Source organism: Tursiops truncatus, chromosome 2 (genome assembly GCF_011762595.2).
Source record: "Tursiops truncatus isolate mTurTru1 chromosome 2, mTurTru1.mat.Y, whole genome shotgun sequence".
In the NCBI taxonomy this organism is placed as follows: domain Eukaryota; kingdom Metazoa; phylum Chordata; class Mammalia; order Artiodactyla; family Delphinidae; genus Tursiops; species Tursiops truncatus.
Genome location: NC_047035.1, coordinates 117928961 through 117953272, shown reverse-complemented (window position 1 = coordinate 117953272; position 24312 = coordinate 117928961). Strand labels below are relative to the sequence as shown.

At 39.0% G+C, this 24312-nt stretch overlaps 1 protein-coding gene and 1 pseudogene across 4 annotated transcripts in view; both read right to left on the bottom strand.

The window, feature by feature from the left end:
* Positions 1-24312, bottom strand: part of SCAPER (S-phase cyclin A associated protein in the ER) — a 493982-nt gene that overhangs the window by 50444 nt on the left and 419226 nt on the right. For 3 of the 4 annotated variants that reach the window (XM_019950258.2, XM_019950268.3, XM_073801291.1), the window contains one exon: positions 21589-21744. In XM_019950258.2, coding sequence (XP_019805817.1) covers positions 21589-21744 — 156 coding nt within the window. Of the gene's footprint in view, positions 1-2925; positions 7077-21588; positions 21745-24312 lie in introns of those variants that run through there. The other variant, XM_073801292.1, reaches the window with a different exon arrangement.
* LOC117311283 (U6 spliceosomal RNA) lies at positions 3128-3228 on the bottom strand (annotated as a pseudogene).

Here is a 24312-nt window from a genome sequence, read left to right as displayed (position 1 = left end):
TTTTTTTTGCGGTATGCAGGCCTCTCACTGTTGTGGCCTCTCCCGTTGCGGAGCACAGGCTCCGGACACACAGGCTCAGTTGCCATGGTTCATGGGCCCAGCCGCTCTGTGGCATGTGGGATCTTCCCGGACCGGGGCACGAACCCGTGTCCCCTGCATCGGCAGGCGGACTCTCAACCACTGCGCCACCAGGGAAGCCCTCCATAACTCTTTCATCATGTAAAACTGAAACTCTATACTCATTAAACAATAACTCCCTATTCCTTCCTCCCCCTGGCAACCACTATTCTACTTTCTGTCTCCATGATTCTGACTACTCTAAGCATGTCATATATGTGGAATCATCATATAGTATTTGTTTTTTTGTGACTGGCTTATTTCACTTAGCATAATGTCCTCAAGTTTCATTCATGTTGTAGCATACGGCAGAACTTCCTACCTTTTCAAGGCTGAATAATATTCCATTATATGTGTATACCACATTTTGTTTATCCATCATCCACTGATGGACACTTGGGTTGCTTCCGTTTTAGCTACTGTGAATAATGCTGCCATGAACATGGGTGTATAAACATGTCTTCAAAACCCTGTTTTCAATTCTTTTGGATATATATCCAGAAGTAGAATTTCTCAATCATATAATAATTCTATTTTTAATTTTTTGAGGAATTGCCATAACATTTTCCACAGCATCTATACCATTTTACATTCCCACTAACAATGCACAAGGGTTCTAATTTCTCCATATCCTCACCAAACCTTGGTATTTTCTTTTTTTTTTTTTAATAGTAGCCATCCTAATGGGTGTGAGGTGATATCTCATTGTAGTTTTGATTTGCATTTCCCTATCAACGACATTGAGCATCTTTGCATGTGCTTATTGACCAATTTGTATTTCTTCTTTGGAATTCAAGTCCTTTGCCCATTTTTTAATTGGGTTATTTTGTTGTTGAGTTTTAGGAGTTTTCCATAGTTCCTGGATATTAACCCCTTATCAGATATATGACTTGCAAATATTATCTCCCATTCTCTGGGTTGTTTCTTTACTCTGTTGATATTATATTTTGATGCACAAATCAAAAAACTTTTCATGCAGTCCCATTTGTCTACTTTTTCTTTTATTGCCTGTGCCTCTGGTGTCACATCCAAAGAAATCATTGCTAAATCCAATGTCAGGAAGCTTTTGCCCTGTGTTTTCTTCTAGGAGTTTAATTGTTTTAGGTCTTACATTTACGTCTCTGATCCATCTTAAGTTATGGTGGTAGATAAGTGTCCAGCTTCATTCTTTTGCTTATGGATATCCAGTTTCTCCAGCATCATTTGTTGAAGAGACTGTCCTTTCCCATTCAATGGCCTTGGCACCCCTGTCAAAAATCATTTGGCTACAAATACAAGAGTTTAGGTCTGTGCTCTCTATTCTATTCCATTGTTATATATGTCTGTCTTTATGCCAGTACCACACTGTTTTGATTACTGTAGCTTTGTAGTAAATTTTGAAATCCGAAGTGTGAGTCCTCCCCCTTTGTTTTTCTCTTTCAAAATTGTTTTGGTTATTTGGGGTCCCTTGAGATTCCATATGAATTTTAAGATGGGATTTACTATTTCTGCCAAAAAAAAAAGCCTTTGGGATTTAGATAGGGAGTGCAAGGAATGTACAGATTTATAGATTGCTTTGCATAGTAATGACATCTTAACAATATTGTTTTATAATCCATGGTCATGGGATGTGTTTCTAATTTATGCCTTCTTTGATTTCTTTTGGCAATGTTTTATACTTTTCATTGTATAAGTCTTTCATCTTCTTGTTTAATTCCTAAGTATTTTATTCTTTTTGATGCTATTATAAATGGAATTTTTATAATTTCCTTTCCAGATTGTTCATAGTATATAGTGTATATAAATGCAACTAATTTTTGTGAGTTGACTTTGTAGTCTGTTACTTTATTGAATTCATTAGTTTTAAGCTTTTTTGTGTGGAATCATTAGTAGTTTCTACATATAATATCATTTGCAAACAGAGAAAATTTTACTCCTTCCCTTCCAATTTAGATGCCTTTTTATTTTTCTTTTCCTCACCTAATTGCTTTGGCTACAACTTCCAGTACTATGTTGAGTAGAAGTGGCAGAAGTGGGCATCCTTGCCTTGTCCTGATGTTAGAGGAAAAGCTTTCCTTCTTTCATCCTTGAGTATGATGTTCCTTGTGGGCTTTTCACATATGGCTTTTATTATGTGAAGGTAGTTTCTTTCTATTCCTAATTTGTTGAGTGTTTTTATCATGAAAGGGTGTTGAAATTTATCAGATGCTTTTCTGTATAAATTGAGATGATCGTGTTTTTTTTCCCCTTCATTCTGTTAATGTGGTCTATTAAATTGATTGATGTTCATATGCGGAACCATTCTTGCACTCCAGGAACAAATCCCACTTGGTCATGGTGTATAATCCTTTAAACATGCTGCTGAGCTTGGTTTGGTAGTGTTTTGTTGAGGATCTTTAAATCAATGTTCGCAAGGAATATCAGTCTGGAATTTTCTCTCTTGTGGTGTCTTTGTCTGGCTTCGGAATCAGGATAATGCTGGCTTCATGTTAGAAAGTATTCTCTCCTCTTCAATTTTTTGGAGAAGTTTGAGAAAGACTAGTGTTAGTTCTTTAAATGTTGGGTACAATTCACCACTGAAGCCATCAGGTCCAGGGCTTTCCTTTGGAGACTTCTGATTACTGCTTCAGCCCCCTTATTAGTTACAGGTCTCTTGAGATTTTCTATTTCTTTGTGATTTAGTCTTGGTAGGTATTGTGTTTCTAGGAATTTGTCCATTTCATCTAAATTATTCAATTTGTTGGCATACGTTGTTAATAGTACTCTTGTATAGTCCTTTTTATTTCTGTAGAATTGGTAGCAATGTCCCATTTTCATTTCTCCCCCCCCACCCAACTTTACCGAAGTATAACTGACAAATAAAATTATAACATTCAATGTGTGTAAAACATGATGATTTGATATACATTGTAAAATTATTCCTATCATCAAGTTAAAACATCCATTACCTCATATAGTTAATTTTTTTTTTTGGTAGAATGCTTAAAATCTACTCTTTTATAATTTCAATATACAATACTATACTACAACCATAAAAAAAAAACACTTCAAGAATCTGAGTGTCATCTTTGTGCAGGGACCATGCTAATCTTTGTATCATTCTAATTTAGTATATGCACTGTCAAAGTGAGCACCCCATTTTCATTTCTGATTTTAGTAATTTCAGAGTTCTCACTCTTGTTTTCTAGCTGAAGGTTTGTCAATTCTATTGATCTTCTCAAAGAACCAACTTTTGGTTTCACTGATTATCTCTATTGTTATTTTATTCTCAACTTAATTGATCTCTGCCATAATCTTAATTATTTCCTTCCTTTTGCTAGGCTTGCGTTTAGTCTGTTCTTTTTTTCTAGTTCCTTAAGTTGTATAGTTTTTTTTTTTTAATTAATTAATTTTTGGCTGCGTTGGGTCTTCGTTGCTGCACACAGGCTTTCTCTAGTTGTGGCAAGCGGGGGCTACTCTTCATCGCAGTGCATGGGCTTCTCATTGCGGTGGCTTCTCTTGTTGTGGAGCATGAGCTCTAGGCATGTGGGGTTCAGTAGTTGTGGTTCGTGGGCTCTAGAGCACAGGCTCAGTAGTTGTGGTGCATGGGCTTAACTGCTCCGCAGCATGTGGGATCTTCCTGGATCAGGGCTCCAACCCATGACCCTTGCATTGGTAGGCAGATTCTTAACCACTGCATGACCAGGGAAGTCCCTAGTTAATTTTTTGATTTGAGATATTTCTAGTTGCTTTAGTGTAAATGCTTATAGCTATACACTTTCCCCTTGACAGTGCTTTTACTGTCCCATGAGTTTTTAATTTATTTTATTTTTTATTGAGGTATAGCTGACTTACAATTGTATTAGTTTCAAGTGTACAATGTAGTGATTGAAATTTTTATAGATTATACTCCATTTAAAGTTATTATAAAATATTGGCTATATTCCCTGTGCTGTACAATATATCCTTGTAGTTTATTTTATAGATAGTAGTTTGTACCTCTTAATCCCCTACCTCTACGTTGCTCTTCCCCACTTCCCTCTCTACACTGGTAATCACTAGTTTGTTCTCTATATCTGTGAGTCTGTTTCTGTTTTGTTATATTCATTAGTTTATTTTTTTAGATTCCACATACAAGTGATAACACGCAGCATTTGTCTTTCTCTGTGTCATTTATTTCACTAAGCATAACATCTCCAGGTCCAGTCATGTTGATGCAAATGGCAAAATTTTATTCTTTTTATGGCCAAGTAGTATTCCATTGTGTGTATGTGTGTATGCATCTCCTTTTTCCATTCATCTGTTGATGGACACTTAGGTTACTTCCATATCTTGGCTACTGTAAATAATGTGGCTATAAACACTGGGTGCATGTATCTTTTCAAATTAGTGTTTTCATTTTCTTTGGATAGACACCCAGGAGTAGAATTACTGCATCATATGGTAGTTCTAATGTTAGTTTTTTGAGGAACCTCCATACTGTTCTCCAGAGTGGCTACACCTATTTATATTATACCAACAGTGTACAAGGGTTTCCTTTCCTCCATATCCTTGCCAACATTTGTTATTTGTGGTCTTTTTGATGATAGTCATTCTGACAGGTGTGAGGTGTTATCTCGTGGTTTTTAGAATTTTATTGAAGTATAGTTGATTTACAATGCCGTGTTTAATTTCTGCTGTACAACAAAGTGATTCAGCTATATATACATATATATATATATATATATATACACACACACACACACACACACACACACATATATGTATATATATATATTCTTTTCCATTATGGTTTATCACAGGATATTGAATATAATTCCCTGTGCTATACAGTAGGACCTTGTTTACCCATCCTATATATAGTAGTTTGTATCTGCTAATCCCAAACTCCCAGCTAACTTTCCTTCCCCATCCTGCCTGCCCCTGGCAACCACAAATCTGTTCTCTTTATCTGTTAAGTTTGTTTTTGTTTTGTAGATATGTTCATTTGTGTCGTATTTTAGATTCCACATATAAGTCATATCATATGGTATTTGTTTCTCTTTCTGACTTACTTCACTTAGCATGACAACCTCTAAGGTCCATCCATGTTGCTGCAAATGGCATTATTTCATTCTTTTTTTATGGCTGATAATATTCCCTTGGATATATATATACCACATCGTTAACCATTCATCTGTCGATGGACATTTAGGTTGTTTCCATGTCTTGGCTATTGTAAACAGTGCTGCTATGAACATAGGGGTGCATGTATCTTTTCAAATTATATTTTCGTCTGGGTATATGCCCTGGAGTGGGATTGCTGGATCATACAGCAACTCTATTTTTAGTTTTTTGAGGAACCTCCATACTGTTTTCCACAGTGATTGTACCAATTTACATTCCCACCAACAGTGTAAGAGGGTTCCCTTTTCTCCACACCCTCTCTAGCATTTATTATTTGTAGACTCTTTAATGATGGCCATTCTGACTGGTGTGAGGTTGTACCCCATTGTAGTTTTGATTTGCATTTCTCTAATAATTAGTGATGATGAGCATCTTTTCATGTGCCTACTGGCCATCTGTATGTCTTCTTTAGAGAAATGTCTTTTTGGGTCTTTTGCCCATTTTTTAATAGTGTTGTTTGTTCTTTTTTTGATATTGAGTTGTATGAGCTGTTTATATATTTTGGATATTAACCCCTTGTCGGTTGCATCATTTGTAAATATTTTCTCCCATTCAGTAGGTTGTCTTTTCACTTTGTCAATGGTTTCCTTTGCTGTGAAAAAGCTTTTAAGTTTAATTAGGTCCTATTTGTTTACTTTTCTTTTTGTTTCCTTTGCCTTAGGAGTCAGATCCTTCAAAATACTGGATTTATGTCAAAGAGTATTCTATTTGTTTTCTTCTAGGAGTTTGATGGTTTCCAGTTTTACATTTGGGTCTTTAATCCACTTTGAGTTTATTTTTGCATATCATGTGAGAAAATGCTCTAATTTCATTCTTTTACATGTAACTGTCCAGTTTCCCCAGCACCATTTACTGAAGAGACTGACTTTTCTCCCTTGTATATTCTTGCCTCCTTTGTCACAGAAACCATAAGTGTGTGGGTTGATTTCTGGGCTCCCTATTCTGTTCTGTGAGCTATGTGTCTGTTTTTGTGCCAGTACCAAACTGTTTTGATTACTGCAACTTGGTAGCATGGTCTGAAGTCAGGGAGCGTAATAGCTCCAGCTCTGTTCTTTCTTAAGATTGTTTTGGCTATTTGGGGTCTTTTGTGTTTCCATACAAATTTTAAAATTATTTGTTCTAGCTCTGTCAAAAATGCCATTGGCATTTTGATAGGGATTACATTGAATCTGTAGATTGCCTTAGGTAGTATGGTCATTTTAACAATATTAAGTCTTAAAATCCATGAACATGGTATATATCTTTTCATCTGTTTATGTCATCTTTAATTTCTTTCATCAGTTTCTTAGAGTTTTCTGAGTATAGGTCTTTTACCTCCTTAGTTAGATTTATTCTTAGGTATTTTATTTTCTTTTATTTTTTGATGTGATTGTAAATTGGATTGTTCCTTAATTTCTCTGACAGTTTGTGTATAGAAATGCAACATATTTCTGTATATTAATTTTGTGTCCTGAAACTTGACTGAATTCATTGATAAGCTGTAGTAGTTTTTTGGTGGTGTCTTTCAGATTTTCTATGTATAGTATCATATCATCTGAAGACAGTGACAGTACTTCTTCCTTACCAATCTGGATTCATTTCATTTCTTTTTCTTGTCTGATTGCTGTGCCTAGGACTTCCAATACTATGTTGAATAAAAGTGGTGAGGGGCTTCCCTGGTGGCGCAGTGGTTGAGAGTCTGCCTGCCGATGCAGGGGACACGGGTTCATGCCCTGGTCTGGGAAGATCCCACATGCCGCGGAGTGGCTGGGCCCGTGAGCCATGGCCGCTAAGCCTGTGCGTCCGGAGCCTGTGCTCCGCAACGGGAGAGGCCACAACAGTGAGAGGTCCACGTACTGCAAAAAAAATAAAAAATAAAAAATAAATAAATTAAAGTGGTGAGACCGGGCATCCTTGTCTTGTTCCTGGTCTTAGAGGAAATGCTTTCAGCTTTTCACTGTTGAGTATGTAATTAACTATGAGTTTGTCATATATGGTCATTTCTTATGTTGAGGTATGTTCCCTCTATACCCACTTTGTGGAGAGTTTTTATTATAAATCGATGTTGAATTTTGTCAAAAGTTTTTTCTGCATCTATTGAGATGATCATATGATTTTTATTCCTCAATTTGTTAATGTGGTGTATCACACTGATTGATTTGTGGATACTGAACCATCTGTGCTTCCCTGGATAATTTCCCCTTGAACATGGTTTATGATCTTTTTAATGTATTGTTGGATTTGGTTTGCTAATATTTTGAGGATTCTGGCATCTATGTTCATCAGTGTTACTGGCCTGTATTTCCTTTTTCTTGTGATATATTTGTCTGGTTTTGGTATCAGGGTGATGTGGGCCTTGTAGAATGAGTTCAGAAGCATTCCTTCCTCTGTAACTTTCTGGAAGTTTGAGAAGCACAGATGTTAACTCTTCTCTAAATGTTTGGTAGAATTCACCTGTGAAGCCGTCTGGTCCTGGACTTTTGTTTTTTGGGAGGTTTTAAAATTCCTGATTCAATTTCATTACTGGTAATTGATCTGTTCATATTTTCTAGTTCTTCCTGGCTCAGTCTTGGAAGATAGTACATATCTAGGAGTTTGTCCATTTCTTCTGTCCAGTTTATTGGCATATAGTTGTTTGTAGTAATCTCTTATAATCTTTTATATTTCTGTGGTGCTGGCTGTAACTTCTCTGTTTTCATTTCTGATTTTATCGATTTGTGCTCTGTTTTTTTGTTTTTCCTTGATGTATCTGGCTAAAGGTTTATCAATTTTGTTTATCTTCAAAGAACCAGCTCTTGGTATCACTGATTTTTTCTATTTTTTTTTTTACAGCCTGTTTCATTTATTTCTGTTGTTATCTTTGTGATTTCTTTCTTTCTACTAATTTTGGGTTTTGTTTGTTCTTTTTGTAGTTCCTTTAGGTGTATGGATAGGTTGTTTGTTTGAGATTTTTCTTGTTTCCTGAGGTAATCTTGTATCACTATAAACTTCCCTCTTAGAATTGCTTTTGCTGTGTCCCATAGATTTTGGATTGCTGTGTTTTTGTTTTCATTTGTCTCCAGGTATTTTAAAATTTCTTCTTTGATTTCTTTAGTGATCCATTGGTTGTTTAGTAGCACACTGTCTAGCCTCACCTGTGTAATTTTTGCAGTTTTTTCTTGTAGTTGATTTCTAGTCTCATAGTGTTGTGGTTGGAAATGATGCTTGATATGATTTCAATTTTCTTAAATTTACTGAGACTTGTTTTGTGGCCTAGGATGTGATCTATCCTGGATAATGCTCCATGTGCACTTTAAAAGAATATGTATTCTGCTGCTTTTGGATGGAATCTTCTTTATATATCTATTAAGTCCATTTGGTCTAATGTGTAATTTAAGGCCAGTGCTTCCTTATTGATTTTCTGTCTGGATGATTTGTCAATTGATATAAATGGGGTGTTAAAGTCCCCTACTATTATTGTGTTACTGACAGTTTCTCCCTTTATGTCTGTTAATATTTGCTCTATGTTTTTAGATGCATCTATCTTGTGTGCATATATATTTACAATTGTTATATCTTCTTCTTGGATTGATCCCTGATCATTATGTAATGTTTAAGAGTGTTTTGTTTAATTTCTGCAAATCTGTGAATTTTCTAGTTTTACTTCTATTATTGATTTCTTACTTCATCCCATTAAGGTCAGAGAAGATATTCTGTATGATGTCTACCTTTTAAAATCGACTGAGACTTAATTAGTGGCCTAACATGGTATTCTATCCTGGAAAATGTCCCATACACACTTGAGAAGAATGTGTATTTTGCCTTGGGGTAGAATGTTCAGGAGGGGCATTATTCTGTCACATGGGCCTATTCATTCATGATTCATTTATTCAACAAATATTTACTGAGGACCTACTCTGTGTAAGCACTTTTCTAGGCACTGGGATTCAGCAGTAAAATCCATGTTCTCTTTCTAATAAAACTTACATTTTAGTGTACGAGATACAATGAACAAATGAACAAGTATCACATGTAATATATAGTATGTCAGGTGTGCTAAGTACTGTAGAAGAGCAGGGGATATGGGTAGGGAATGAAGATGCAGGGGTGTGTGTGTTTGTGTGTGTGTGTGTGATGCTATTTTATATAGGGTGGTTGGGGAAACACTTTCTAAAGTGCTATTTAGACAGAATTCTACAGAAAGTGAGGAAAGAAGCCATGTGGATACCTGAGGCAAGGGTGTTTTTAGGCAGAGGAACAGCAAGTCCCAAGGCTTGGAGCCAGGAGCATGCATGACATATTCAAGAAACAGCAAGAAGGCCAGTGTGGCTACAGCTGGTTAAGCAAAGTGGAGGAACAATGGGGGATGAGGTCAGAGAGGAAACAGGAAGACGATCAGGTAGGGTCTTGTAGAGCACTGTAAGGACATTATAAGGGTTTTACTGAATGAGATGGAAAGCCATTGTAAGGTTTTGAGCAGAAGGGTTATATAATATGACTTTGGTTTAAAAATAATCACTATAGCTAATTGGTTGAAAAGTTGTTAGAAGAGCCAAGACAGAAGCAGAGAGGCCAATTAAGAGACTGTTTCAATCATCCAAGTGAGAGATCATGGTGGATGAACCAGGATGGTAGTCATGGATGTGGTAAGAAGTAGCTGGATTCTGAAAAATATTCAGAAGGGAAAACCAATAGGATTTCCTGATAGAATGAATGTGGGGTGAGAAAAAGAGGAGTAAAAAATGGCTCAGTGGTTTTTTTTGCCTGAGTAATTAAAAGAATGTGGCTGCCATTTACAGAAATGGGAAAGACAGTGGATAGAGCATGTCTGGGGAGGAAAATGAGGAGTTCACCTTTAAACTTGTTAAATTCAAGATGCCTATTAGACACCTAAGTGAAGATACTGGATCAGAAGTTGGATAAAATGAGCTTCCCAAGGGTAGGGAATTTTGTCTGTCTCCAGGGCTTAGAACAGTATCTGACATAGAGTAGCCACTCAATAGACATCTGTTGAATAAATGAATATACAAGTCTGAGTTCAGAGGAGCGATCTGGGCTTGAGATATTTGGGAGTCATCAACACACAGATGGTATTTAAAGCCAGCTCATCTAGTGAGTGAACATAGATTAGTCTGAGAATTGAGCCTTGGGATACTCCAAAGTGTAGAAGTTGGGGAGATGAGAATAAATCATCAAAGGAAACTGAAAAATGAAACCAGTGGGGTAGGAGGAAAAGCAGGGAAGTGTGATGCCCTAGAAGCAAAGTGAAGATAGTTTCAAGGAGGAGGAAGTAAAAAATAAAAAAGTTTAATTAAAAATAAATAAGGACTAAAAAAGGATGAAATTTATAGAAATGACTATTAAATCCTATTTTTAGATTTAAAAACTAACTGCATAGGTTTAGGATGGGAAGAAGGCAAGTGACAGGGGACTGGAATATAGCTTTCAATGATAAGTAGGGGGAAAAGACTTAGCAAATTAGCTTCCTATCCATTCAAATGAAGAAACAGTCTTGCTTGATTACCCATGAATATAATTCAATTTTGACTGAGCTAAGAGGAGTAAAACGTACACAACCAGAAAGGTTTATCCTGATCCACTGCAATGAACAACTACTCTGGAAGTACTGGTTCTAGCACTGGGTATGGCACTACATTCAGGACACTGATGTATCAGAAAGTTCCCAAGGAAAGTGAATTGTGTCGTAAAACTATGTGGAAACAATGTCACCTGAGGTACATTTGAAAGTACTGGGAAATTTATTTCAGAACTGGAGGATATAAAGGTTATCTTCAAACTGAAGAGGTATTACACTGTTATTTATGACACCAGAGGAGAGATGCTACCCGAAAGCAGATATTAGATAAACTTACAGAAAATTTTCTAACAATCAGAACACCCAAAAGTTAAATGGGCTGTTGGTGAGGTATTACATTCTTAACTATTCTGAATCAGTGGAGGAATACATTCACTGAATTGACAGAGGGCACTCAAAACTCAGCTGGGCAATGGACAGGATGATGTCTAAGATTCTGTTCAGTTCTGGGGTGTTATAACAGGTGTGAATCTACTTCAAAAATTATAGTCTCCTACACAGACACACACAGGCACACACCCCCCCCCCCTATATTTTATGTATACAGTAGAGGGAGAAAATAGCTTGTTTAATGCAGATCTAATTTGGAGCCCTGTTGAAGGGAATGAGGATGACTTAGTAGAGATATTAGAGCAAGAGAAAACTCAAGGTGGAAAAGATACATGTGTAAGCACTATAAGATAGTCTGGACATTTGGTTAGAGAAGAGGAAAAATATAGGAGAAATTAAATAGTGAGAATATTAGGTAGGGTGAGGCTGGCTGATTACTTGGGAGGATTTCCAAAGTACCTGGTCATTAGTTTCAGTTGAATTCAAAGAGGAACTTTTGAGAAGGAAACCTTTCTGGGAAGAGAAGTGATAGATGATGAAAACAGAGAGACATTCTTGTTGTTGGAGATCAACAACCTAGAACACGCTTGAGAAAGAAGAAGACCAAGAGGACACCAATGAGAATGGAAGGTAAAGGGTGAGGCCCCTAAGAAGAAACTGTGGTCTCTGGCAGAGGTCTGGGAGGAGGACCAAGAAAGTGGAAGATAAAGACAGTCTGGGGACAACCAAAGGTGAATGGAGAAAGGGCAGGGAGGAGTCCAAAAGGTGAGAATACGGCAGCTCTGGATGACTGACAACAGTATATGGTCCTAGATCTTGGAACTACAGACTAGGACTGTTGTCCAAGAATGCTTCTCAGATGGGACTTTTCTGACCTCTCTATCTTCAGTTTTCTCATTATCACTGTAAAACACAAAAGGGCCCTGTGCTGATTTTGGCTAGTTCAGCTGATATTTTGGGCTTCTCTTATCTTTAGTATTTGGCAGTTAGGCTGAAGTAGCTCTGCCAGAGGCTCTGCTGTGTTGCCAAATGAAAGCAATTACTTCTTCTGGGTGAGTAACTGGGAGGAAAAAACTGTCATATCTGGGCTGCGTGATGCAGTACCCTCCTAATTAATCTTTCCTGCTTCCACTCTTGCCCCTATAATCCATTCTACACAGAGTAAAAATCCATTACTTTTTAAGTAATCAGATCATGCTGCTCTCCTGCTTAAAATCCTCCAGTGGCTTCCTATCACACTTAGAATAAAACCCAAACTTCCACTCTCTCTGTCCTGATCTCTTGGCCCTTCGTCTCCTAGCACTTTCTTGCTCATCACATTCCAGCACACTGCCTTCTATGTTTCTGGTACACACCCACTTCAGATATTTGGGAGTCATCAACTTCCTATTCTGCTCAACTAGAATACTCTTCCCTCCGATCTTTACAGAGTTGGCTCCTTCTTAGCTCAGTGTCATCTTCCCAGAGAGGCCTTCCCTGACCACTCACCCAAATCACTCTGCTATATTACCCTGCTTTATTTTCTCATATCACTATCACTAGCTAAAATTATCTTATTCATTTACTGGTTTATCATCTTTTTCTCCTGTTAGACTGTGAGCTCCACAGAGTGAGTATTTTGTTCACCACTGGATCCCTAATACCTCGACAAGTGTCTGGCACATATCAAGTGCTCAGTAAACAGTAATAAAGATTTGCTAAAGCAATGGAAGGAAGAGAGAGAGAACTGGTCTCAGAAAGGTATGCCAAAGGCACGAAGGCCTTGGACGTCTCCTTCTTACCTTAGGGGAGGAAGAACGTGAGACACAGGCACCTCTTCTTCCTATGCTAAGAGTAAGCCCAGGAAATGGGGCCCTGGCATAGGTCGATGGTGCACACCAGTATTTGCTAATGCTGCCAGTCATAGCTACTTACCGACTTCTTATTTTGTTTCTAGCCTGATGCTAGGTGCCTGAAGGGGAGCTGCTAGGATATTTAGTCTCTCTCCTTAGGGAAACCTTTTCATTTGAAGACACAAAACATATACACAGGACAAAGGAACTAGTGAATTAGAAGTAGACAAATATCAAGTCATAGGTATAAATAACAGGAGCCACCTCATATTTCTGTGGCAAGCATCTTTTTGATTTAATTGCATAGGACTGGATTGGATTCTGAAAGACAGAAGTCAAAGATAATAAAAGTCTGAGGTCTTAAAATCTGTTCATATTACTACAGTCATGAGCAGAGTAAGGTAATCAGGAGGAAAAGCCAACTTTGGATGAAAGCCAATGAGCTTAGAATCTGACATATTAAATATAAGTTCCTGGTAGAAACTGCCAGTAGGAATTCCAAGAGGAAATGTCTACCAGGGGCTTGTTTATGAATATGGTTTATGCCTTAACTTCACTTGCTTCTGGCTTCATTTACTTTTCCTTACCTATTTTCTTTTATTCTAATTTTTTCATCTATTTTTTAAAAATAAGAAGACATATATACTTCTATAAGCCATCTCAAATCTTTTTGGAACAGGGTGGGGTGTAATAAATATTATAAAAAAGCACCTTGGGCAGAAGGTTAGGGTGACAGACATGTTAGCCCCCATTTGCCCCTATCCTGACCAACTCTGTGAAGAAGAATTGTCAAATTCATGTTTATAATGTGAGGAAACAGGCACTGAGAAGCTAAAGAATCTGTCACTGGTCACAGAGCTAGGAGAGCAGGAACTGCATTCACATTTTTCTGACTCCCAAACCTGGGCTCTTCAATACAACAGTACAAAAGGATTTTCCTCTTGAGATCCTGACCCCCAAAGTCCTAGAGCCAGTGGGAGTTCAACTGCAAGTGTACACCAGATATATTCTGCTATCCTAAGTGTGGTGAGCCTGCATACGTATTGGCAGACTACCTTCATCACACCCTCTCCCCTCTGGGAGTAGTAAGTCAGCGAAGCCTGCCCCTAAATGCTGGCCCTGTGGGCTAAGGCCCAGGCAGCTCCCTTTCTCTGGCATAGTGCCTAGCACACAGTAGACACACAGTTTGAATTGCAGCAATGAAGCGATCATCTTTCTGTCCCTACAAGTCAACTACGACTTTATTACCAGCTGGGATAGATCTTTCAGAAATCTCTGTACTAGCATTTGCCCAATTGTGAATATAGAGACAGCCCAGAGGTTCCTGTTCCTGTATTCTTCTCACTTTCCAGACCTGAAGGATTCGGACAATCACTCTTCCTTATCAGTCTAGAGGCTGTTATGCTCCCTTGGACAGTGTGAGGATTGCTGGGAGATAACTCATGAGGAACCCTTAGCCTGGGGCACATAAACAGTGTTCAACAAATGTTATTTCCTTTAGTTACACTTGTTTAGTCTTATGTTCACTTCATTCTCCATCTCCCAACACCAGCAAGCCTTTTGTCTGAGGACAGTGGCTAAAGATGCCAAGAGAAATGATAATACCAAGTATGAGACTGCAGAGAGGAAAGAATACAGATGAGAACAGGATACTGGGAACACATTTATCTCTAGGGTAGGTTGGAACGTGGAAGACTCTATTTTTCAAACATAAACATAGCAATATTTCTGGTACAATACGCTCTTCCAGAACCTTTATATTGCCCATGAAGAGATGGGAGTCTACTTCTCCTCCCTTTGAAGCTGAATGGGACTCTGTGGCTGCCTTGCTGAACAGAATTCAGTGGAGGGGATGCTGCATGACTCCTGAGGCTAGGTCATAAAAGGTGACATGGTTTTCACCTAGCTCTCTCACTTGTCAGGATGCTCCTCCTTTGAACCTCCACCATGCTGTGCAGCCCAAATTAGCCTGTGCAGAGGGACCACATGGAAAGGTCCCTAACAAACAGGTAGCATGAACTACAGTCATGTGTGAACAAGCACACAGATGATTCTAACCTCCAGCCTTCAAGTCTTCCAACTGAGGCCTAGAGACTGTGGAACAAAGATGAGCCATTCTCCCCGTATCTTGATAGAATTCCTGACATACAGAATCTGTGAGATTAATAGATTGTCATTTTATGCCACTAAGTTTTGGGGTAATTTGTTACACAACCACAGTAACTGGAACAAGAATGAAAGCAAAGGAGAATATGTGGTTTGGTGAGATGGGAGAAGTGTAGGGAGAAGAGTGGGGTTAGAATAATCTATATGTTGCCAAGGAGCAAATAGGACTAGTACTAGTAGGTAGTATTAGGGAGACGGATTACAGCTTGGTATAAGGAGAGGCTTTTAAAGCATTAAAACTGATCAATGAAAAAAAAAAAAACTGATCAATGATAGAATAGGTTCCCCGGGTAAATAATAAGTTCCCTGTCAATGAAGATACTCAAATGTAAACTGAAAGAAGTTATTGAAGAGCTACAAATCTGAACAGAAGACTGGATTAAGGTGACTTTAAGGTTCCTTCCAGTCAATGGAACGTGACAGCACATTAGATCTGGGGTACAAGGAAGACGGATGAGAGAGAGATGACATCTGGAGCCTGATGCCCGAGAGACCAGTGATACCATACATAAAAAGAGAGACTATGAGAGGATTTAAAAAGATTCTTCGGGCTTCCCTGGTGGCACAGTGGTTGACAGTCCGCCTGCCGATGCAGGGGACACGGGTTCGTGCCCCGGTCCGGGAGGATCCCACATGCCGCAGAGCCGCTGGGCCCGTGAGCCATGGCAGCTGAGCCTGCGCGTCCGGAGCCCGTGCTCCGCAGTGGGAGAGGTCACAACAGTGAGAGGCCCGCATACCAAAAAAAAAAAAAAAAAAAAAAAAAGATTCTTCTTTTCCATTCCTTTTGCCTCTTGCCCAGATGCTGTTAATGGTCTTTCCCACTTTCTACAGCCTCTCTCATACACTTTCACATGATAACTCCCAAATATGGTTTTTAGCATGTCATTGCCCTGATCAAAGGCTTTTAACGACACCACTGCCACCACCACATTCAGCAGATTGTTTTATATATCACACAGTATTTTTATATTTATTACCTCATTTGAACATCATAACAGTCTGGTAGGCACTAAAATCACCAATACATACATCTCAAAATCCAGCCAAATTAAGTACTCTGTTCATTCTTCATGTTTTTTCCTGCTTTGATGTCTTTGCGTATGCTATTTTCTTTGTCTATGTTTTTCTCAACTCTAAATGTTCCAACCCTTTTTATCTTCCAAGGCCTAAATTAAATTTTAGTTGCTCTAGAAAACAGCTAATTCCTACAACTAAGAGTGATCTCTCCCTCCTCTGAAGTCCATCAATGATGATGTGATAATCCAATATTTATTAAGCATTTACTATGTGCCAGGCAGCATGCTAAGTGCTTTTTGTGTGTTATCTTCTATCCTCTGTAACACTCTCTGCCTTATACCATGGATATTTGCATATACCTCTTCTTTACTAGCTTACAAGGTCCTTGAGGACTCAATCAACATCTTAGTCATTTTTGTTTTCTCCCAAGCCTAGCACAGGGCCTGGCACAGAGCAAGCACTGTATAAATATTTGTCTAATGAATGAATGAATAATTCAGGCAGGCAGAGTTAAAGTTTACCTTTGCTTGAACAAATGGTTTTCAAGCACCCTTAAACACTTGAGAAGCACTCATTTATATCCACATAATTAATGGGCTAAATTACAAATCATTCTTATCTTTTTTTTTTTTTTTTTGCAGTATGCGGGCCTCTCACTGCTGTGGCCTCTCCCGCTGTGGAGCACAGGCTCCGGACGCTCAGGCTCAGCAGCCATGGCTCACGGGCCCAGCCGCTCCGCGGCATGTGGGATCTTCCCGGACCAGGGCATGAACCCGTGCCCCCTGCATCGGAAGGCGGACTCTCAATCACTGCGCCACCAGGGAAGCCCCCATTCTTATCTTTTTATGACACAGGTTTCCAGAGACCTTGGCTAGAACTCATTTTGTTAGTGTAGTTTACACATGCGAAAATAAAAACCACAAATACACATAGTAACAAATTTCTTTTTGTGTAAAAATATTCTAGCATTCACAATAGTGTTTTCCAACCAATCAGAATTAACTAAGTTTTACAAGCTCCTGTTTTTCTTCTGTGCAGTCACAAGGACTGTAAACTCTTTCACTTTGGATCCACTACTTCTTGGCACTCTTGCTATATAGTACTTTGCATAGTTATGCATCTAGAAATGATTGCTGATTAACTGAAAGGTTTTGTGTTGGTTACAATTTATAATCCCTCATTACTGTTCAGATCCTATTAGTTTGGCTACGGAGCCAGCACCTTAAGGGGGACTTGAGCCTTAGCCAATTATGGCAGTTGAGTCACTGCCCTGAGATTTGAAAACTATCCTTTTTTCCTTATTTCTTGCAGGCCCAAGAATGGAAAACTGGTAACAGTTAAGGCCCAACAGTCATTTCTGAAAGTCCTATTACAGATTGTTGAATTTTGTTGAAGTGATTAAGAATTATAGCTTGTGAACAATTCGCATATTAAAATTGTAGAGTAATCCTAATATAAAAATCAATCCTTTCACCAGAAGATCACAATTTCGATTTTTACTTGAAGAAATGCAAGTTTACTGTTCAAAACCAAGGCTGGTACAAAAATCATGTGAGTACTTTTCTCCCCCATGCTGAAGCAGAGATTAACAGTGTAAATACTGACACCCAAATTGTCTTTCAGAAAACCTAGGTAAAAATTAGAAGATTAAGGGCACAATAGCAGGGCAGTGCAAAGGCAGACCTGCTATAATCACCATCACAAAGGCCGGCCACCGGCAGACTGCAAAGTGTTTACTCAAAGCCCTGTGCTATCAATTAGTGTACATAATTATCTCAGGGTCTGCCAGTTCACAAGAGGCAGTTTTTGAAGGTCTCTCTGGGCCCCCTTTGTCTTTTACTCCTGTTGGTCACAGAAGGGCTTTGAGGACAAGCCTTCCTCGGCGCTCAGGCTCTGGCTGGCTTCCCTTGGCAGCCCCAACAGGAATTATGTGAATTCCTCTAGTATAACAACCACCAAGCTACCTTTCTCCCCACACACGGCTTTGACCTTGTGCTGAGACTATTTAACACATGCAACAAAGTGCTTTCAACAGGTCATTATAGTTTAAAAATATAATTTCCACAAAGAAATGGGAAGTATTGTAGCACAAAATGGGCTGTAAATATTAGAGGTAAACAAATCAGAAGATGTAGGAAAAACTCCCTGTATTCCTGTAGCTTGGCAGTATTCAGGAAATACTGGAAGATTGAAGGATGAGAGGAAGAACATCAGACAGGGGTCATTCTCCTTGTCTCTCAGAGAAGCAGCTTACACTGATACTGCTAAGAATTTCCTAGGTAAATTAAGCCAGGAAACCACCCGAACCTGCTTTTGCAGCAAGGCCTACCAATAGAAATTTGCAGAGTAACTGAGGTTGGAGAAGGAAATTATATTGGGTAAAAAATAGATGAAGAATTCTTAAAAACCACTAAGGGTTAATCATTGATTTATTTAAAATCCAGTTGTATATGTACATAGAAATAATTATACTTCATTTTATGAGTGTGTGTATATACGTATAGAATAAGGTTTTATATGTAAACTTCATACATACACACTCACACTTTGGTCTGCCTGGATAATCCTTGGGCATGTCTAGAATCATGGAAAACCACATATATCCCCTAATTTGGAGACTACACCATCTACCACTCAAAAATTTCAAGTCAGAAACTTGGGAGTCATTGCAGACTCCTCACTTCCTTTTACATCCCATACTATCAGCTCTATGCCATTTCCCTTACATTTATTCTGTGTCCTCAATGTATCTGCTCCTCTCTATTTCTACTGTCTCCACAGCCCTCAACATTTCAAGAGCCTTTTTACTATTCCTTCTGCCTCTAGGCTCATGCCATTCCAGTCATTTCTATAGTTTTCAGGAGTGATCATCCTATCACAGAAATTTGAACATGTACGGAGTGCACTGAATACCTCATCTCCTGCCACTCTTCACAGTCACCCTATTGTAAACTACATCAAACTGAACATGAGACAATGTCTTATATATCCATAACTCTTGGTTTGGGTTGCCCCCAAAGCAGTCCCTGAAACAAAGATATGGGTGTTAGTAGTTTATCTGTGAGGAAGTAGAGAAGGAAAAGAGGGTAGGGAGAAAAGCTAATCAAGTAAGTGTTAGTGAACAGGTTACCACTGGGTCCCTTTGAGAAACCGTACAGAACATACCTTAGGATCGTCCCACTGAGGGTTAGCGGAGCTGGGATATTACCCACCAATGTATTGTTGGAGAGTCACTCCTGGGGGTGTTAACTCCCTGGCACTTCTAGCGAACAGCTACTTGTTCAGTGAATATCCTCAGGCAGAGAAATACAGGAAGCCACTTGTAGGTGACCTGATAGGCCACAGGCACCAATAACATCTACTATATCATGCAGTGCCCATATTATGCCCTTTCCCCCGAATGAATTCTTTACTCCACTTGTCTTCCTGGATCCTTTAAGATTTAGGCCATTGAAGCCCTTCTTGACCTCCTTTGGAAGTGCTTTACTTCCTTCTCTGGGCACATTCTCTTCTGTTGCAGCTATTATGTTGTAGCTATTAATTTGCAAGTCTGACTCCACACCAGACTCTGGGCTCCCTGAGGGCAGTAACCTTAGTACTTAGCTTGGTGTCTGGCCCAAGGCAGATGTTCAGTCAATGTCTACTAGACAAGGACATGACTGTGTGTGTTAAAGAGAAGAGGATCCTGTTTTCCACATATGTAATTGAGAAACTTTTCAAAGAAACAAAACGTATGCTACCATATTTTGAATAATATAAAGTCAAGTGTGTAGGAGGGAACACCAAGGGAGGAATCTTGGGTCCTAATTCAAGTTAGTTTGGCTCAGTTGCTTTCCCTATAAAAATGAGTGGCTATTAATGACCTTTAAACTTCTTTCAAGTTCCACAGATTTCAAGTGACTGAATCCATGTGTAAGTGAAAGCTGAAGCCCACAAACTTTACAACAACCACATATGGAAATGTTTATGTGTGATATTCATCTGTATTCAAGGAAAGAGTATAGGTGACAAAGACTTGAGACGCTGGCAGGTTTATAATGGTGTGTATACAAAAGAGTGAGTGTTGGAAGGGTCTCCTGGGTGAGAGGATACCTCCCAGGGAGTGGCCTGGCTACTGCACAGGAGCTAGCTGGGCAGCATGGCAGCCTCCAAGCTGGCAGGTGCCAGGGCCCTGGATGGAGCCCTGTCACTGCTGCCAGCCTCTGGGCAGTGTGGGACCACCCGAGCTTACTTAGGTCACAGACCTACACATAGCCACTTCCTGAGTTCTCATCAAATCCCTGGAAGGTAGGCTCTGGCTACATTTCTAGAGGGAACAGACTAAGTGGAACACTGACTACAGGTCGTGCTTGGCTTCCTTGATACTCAGACAGTCTTAATCTTCCTAGAAATGTGACTCAGGGTAGAGGGACTAGGCAAGAATAAGGAAGAATAGGTGGGTGTCGGGGTCCTATGCATAACAGACTAACAAATGTTGAGGAAGTTCATTTCAGGAAACAAATTCTCTTTTAAAATATTCTGAATATAGACATTAGCATTGTGTGTACATTGAATACGGCTGGATAAGATTTCTTTAAGTACCTAGACTTTATTAGTTTCAAATCATTAGTTTTCTTCTTGACAAATCCCTGATATATATATATAAATATTTGTATGCAGTGTTGTTTAGAATTTAATTGTAAGAAAATTGTTTTACTGAACATCCTTAATATGCCTGAGGGATAGGTCATATTTCTATCGGAAACACTGAGTCACTATTGCAAATGATTTTTACTTGGTAGGAGGGGAGAGAAAAGAACACGAGGCAGTTTACTCTCTCTTAGAGAATTACTGTTTTTGAGGACAGTCCACAGGGTGGGGTGAGGGGGTTTACAGAGCCAAGCAGGCCAGTCGTAGTCCCTGGCACACTGGCTAAAATGATGCCCATGGGTCATGTGTGACGTCAGGAGGCTACTGTTTTTGGATGGCTCCTTTCTCTTATTCATGGAGATACCTTGGAAGGACAAAGGGGAAAATAAAGAACTTAGGAGGGGATAATTGAAAGCATGTGACGGTCAGGGCACTGTGAAGCTGTGCCGTGTTGCGCTGAAGGCCTGACTTGATTTGGTCTAGGCTTTGTCGCTGACTTGCTGACTCAAGGAGAATCACCTGATTCCTCTGGATCTCAGCGGAAGAGGAACTGGATGACTTCTAAGGTCTCTTGTAGAAATTATAGTTAAGTTTATGACACCAACAAGAAAAAAAGGCTCTGACAGGAGCATGTAGCCAGGGAAAATGAGACATATTAGACAAGCCTCAATATGGGAAGCCAATAAGGACAGAGGTAGCACAAAGAGGAAAAGAGCCCAGGATGACCATGTACATCCCTATGAAATGACTCCAAAATGAGCAAAATCCAAGAGATGTTTCAAAAGTTGACTCCAGACTGACATCAAGTAGAGGCCTTACCTTCCGGTGACAGCAAAGCACAGCGTGCACATTCCGTGTAAGAGCCCTGCGGCATGCTGCAGAAATGTGGCTGTTTTGGGATGCTCATCCACTGGGCCTTGCACCGAGAGGAAGCAGCCACAAAGCTTGTCGATCAGACCAATGTTCACCACGTAGCTAGATGTGGGGAGAAATGTGTGTTAGCAATCTGCATAGTCTGGCAACATCTTCACCTTCAAAGATAAATCTTAACAAACACAGGCTTAGACCCTTCAAGCAAGCAAACACAACACACATACGTTTGGGTACAGCATCTTAAATAACAATTTCCTAAGATTTAGTCCTGAATAATCAGCTATTTCTGTAAATGGTTCTCTTTTCTCTTTTGGTTATTCTGATGCTATTTTTTCAGGAAAGTGATCATCTGATCATTCTCACCGGTCTAGAGAGTCTGACAATAATTGAAATGATTTATAATGATCTCTATCCTCTTGAAAAGCAGTACTTCCTAAAGTACTAAGAAGCTAAATTCACCAGAATTCAGGGATTCAGAAAATAAGATAATGCTACCCAGACAGTCCTGTTACAACCTAAACTTCTAATGCCACTTTAGATTCTCTACTTTTTTTTAAACCCTATCACCATTAGAAGTATAACAGTGAGAATCTAATTGCTCTCTGTTATAAAAAGCAGCAGTCCTGAGAGTTGACAGTAACACTTATGAAGTCATTTTCATCTTTTCAGTCTATTAAACAGTTTTCCAGAGTCGTTTATTAACCTGGACCAACAACAGTAGTTCTTTTATTAGTCTACAAAGCAGAAATAATTGAAAATATCTGAAGACTATAAATGACCTTGTAGATAAATCAGCCTTAGCTTAGACATTTTATACCAATTCACTGCTACTGCATTTACATGTATGAAAAGCGCAGGACTCTGAATACAGCAGTTCTGGAAATCAACACATACAAACTTTCAGCAACATGTGCAAAGGAATTGATGCTTCTGCTTGTAAGTGCACTAAAATCCCTATCACTATTCATTTACTAATACAGTTTTTTGTAAAAGGAAGGAAAGCTGATGAATAATTCATGTTTGGAGCCTCTTCTAAGTTTACTATTTAAAAGGTATAAAATAATGTTCCCTTTCTCCTTTTACATTTGGAAATGCATTTATCTGGTTACTGAGCATCGGTGGCCTGTTAGGAACCAGGCCACACAGCAGGAGGTGAGCGGCCAGTGAGCTAGCAAAGCTTTATCTTTATTTTATTTATTTTTTTACATCTTTATTGGAGTATAATTGCTTTACAATGGTGTGTTAGTTTCTGCTTTATAACAAAGTGTATCAGCTATACGTATACATATATCCCCATATCCCCTCCCTCTTGCGTTTCCCTCCCACCCTCCCTATCCCCCCCCCCCCGCTCTAGGTGGTCACAAAGCACCGAGCTGATCTCCCTGAGCTATGCAGCTGCTTCCCACTAGCTATCTATTTTACGTTTGGTAGTGTATATATGTCCATGCCACTCTCTCACTTTGTCACAGCTTTATCTTTATTTACAGCTGCTACCCATCGCTCGTATTACCGCCTGAGCTCCACCTCCTGTCAGATCAGCGGCGACATTAGATTCTCATAGGAGTGCGAACCCTACTGTGAACTGCGCATGCGAGGGATCTAGGTTGCACACTCCTTATAAGAATCTAATGCGTGATGATCTGGAGCTGAAGAAGTACTAGATGCTAGTGCTGGGGAGTGGCTGCAAATACAGATTATCATTAGCAGAGAGGTTTGACTGCACAGAGACTATAATAAATTAATTGCCTGCAGACACATATCAAAATCCTATCAGTGAGTGGCAAGTGAAAACAAGCTCAGGGCTCCCACTGATGCTGCATTATGGTGAGCGGTATAATTACTTCATTATATATTACAATGTAATAATAATAGAAATAAAGTGCACAATAAATGTAATGCGCTTGAATCATCCCAAAACCGCCCCCTCCCAAGTCCGTGGAAAAACTGTCTTCCATAAAACCGGTCCCTGGTGCCAAAAAGGTTGGGGACCACTATCCTACAGTTTTAAAATTGGGAAGTATGAAATGATGACCACTAGGTCATCATTGAAGGAAGGAAAATGACATATTGACATACTGAACCCTAGCCCTGCAAGTTACTGGATGACCTTGGGCAAATTACCTTGCCCCTCTTAGTCTGTTTCCTTTATTAATGTAATAGAATGTTAGTATAAGGTTCTTGTAATAAGTGACTGATAAGCTAATACATGCAAAGAAGTTGATACATTTTATTGTTAGTTTTATTGTTACTAGTAGTATTTTAAATACTACTAGTATTTTAAATACTAGTACTACTAGTATTTTAAAAATAGATGCATGCAAACTTACTAATCATAAATACAATGAAAATGAAGACAACACAAAATACCATTTCACAAATATCAGATTGACAAAAATCAGTGAGTTAATATAAAACACTGACAAGGATATGAGGAAATGGAATTCCTATCCTTTACTGATGGAAAGTGAAATCTGTAAAATCACTTTGGAGAACAATTTGGTGTTACTTGGTAAAGTTGGACATGCATTTATCATAACATTCATAAATTCCTACTGTAGGCATATAAGCTTGAGAAACTCCCATATAGGTGCAAAAGAAGGCTTCTACAAGGATATTCATTGTATCATTGCTTGAAATAGTGAAAAAATAGAAACTATTGCCCTCAAATAG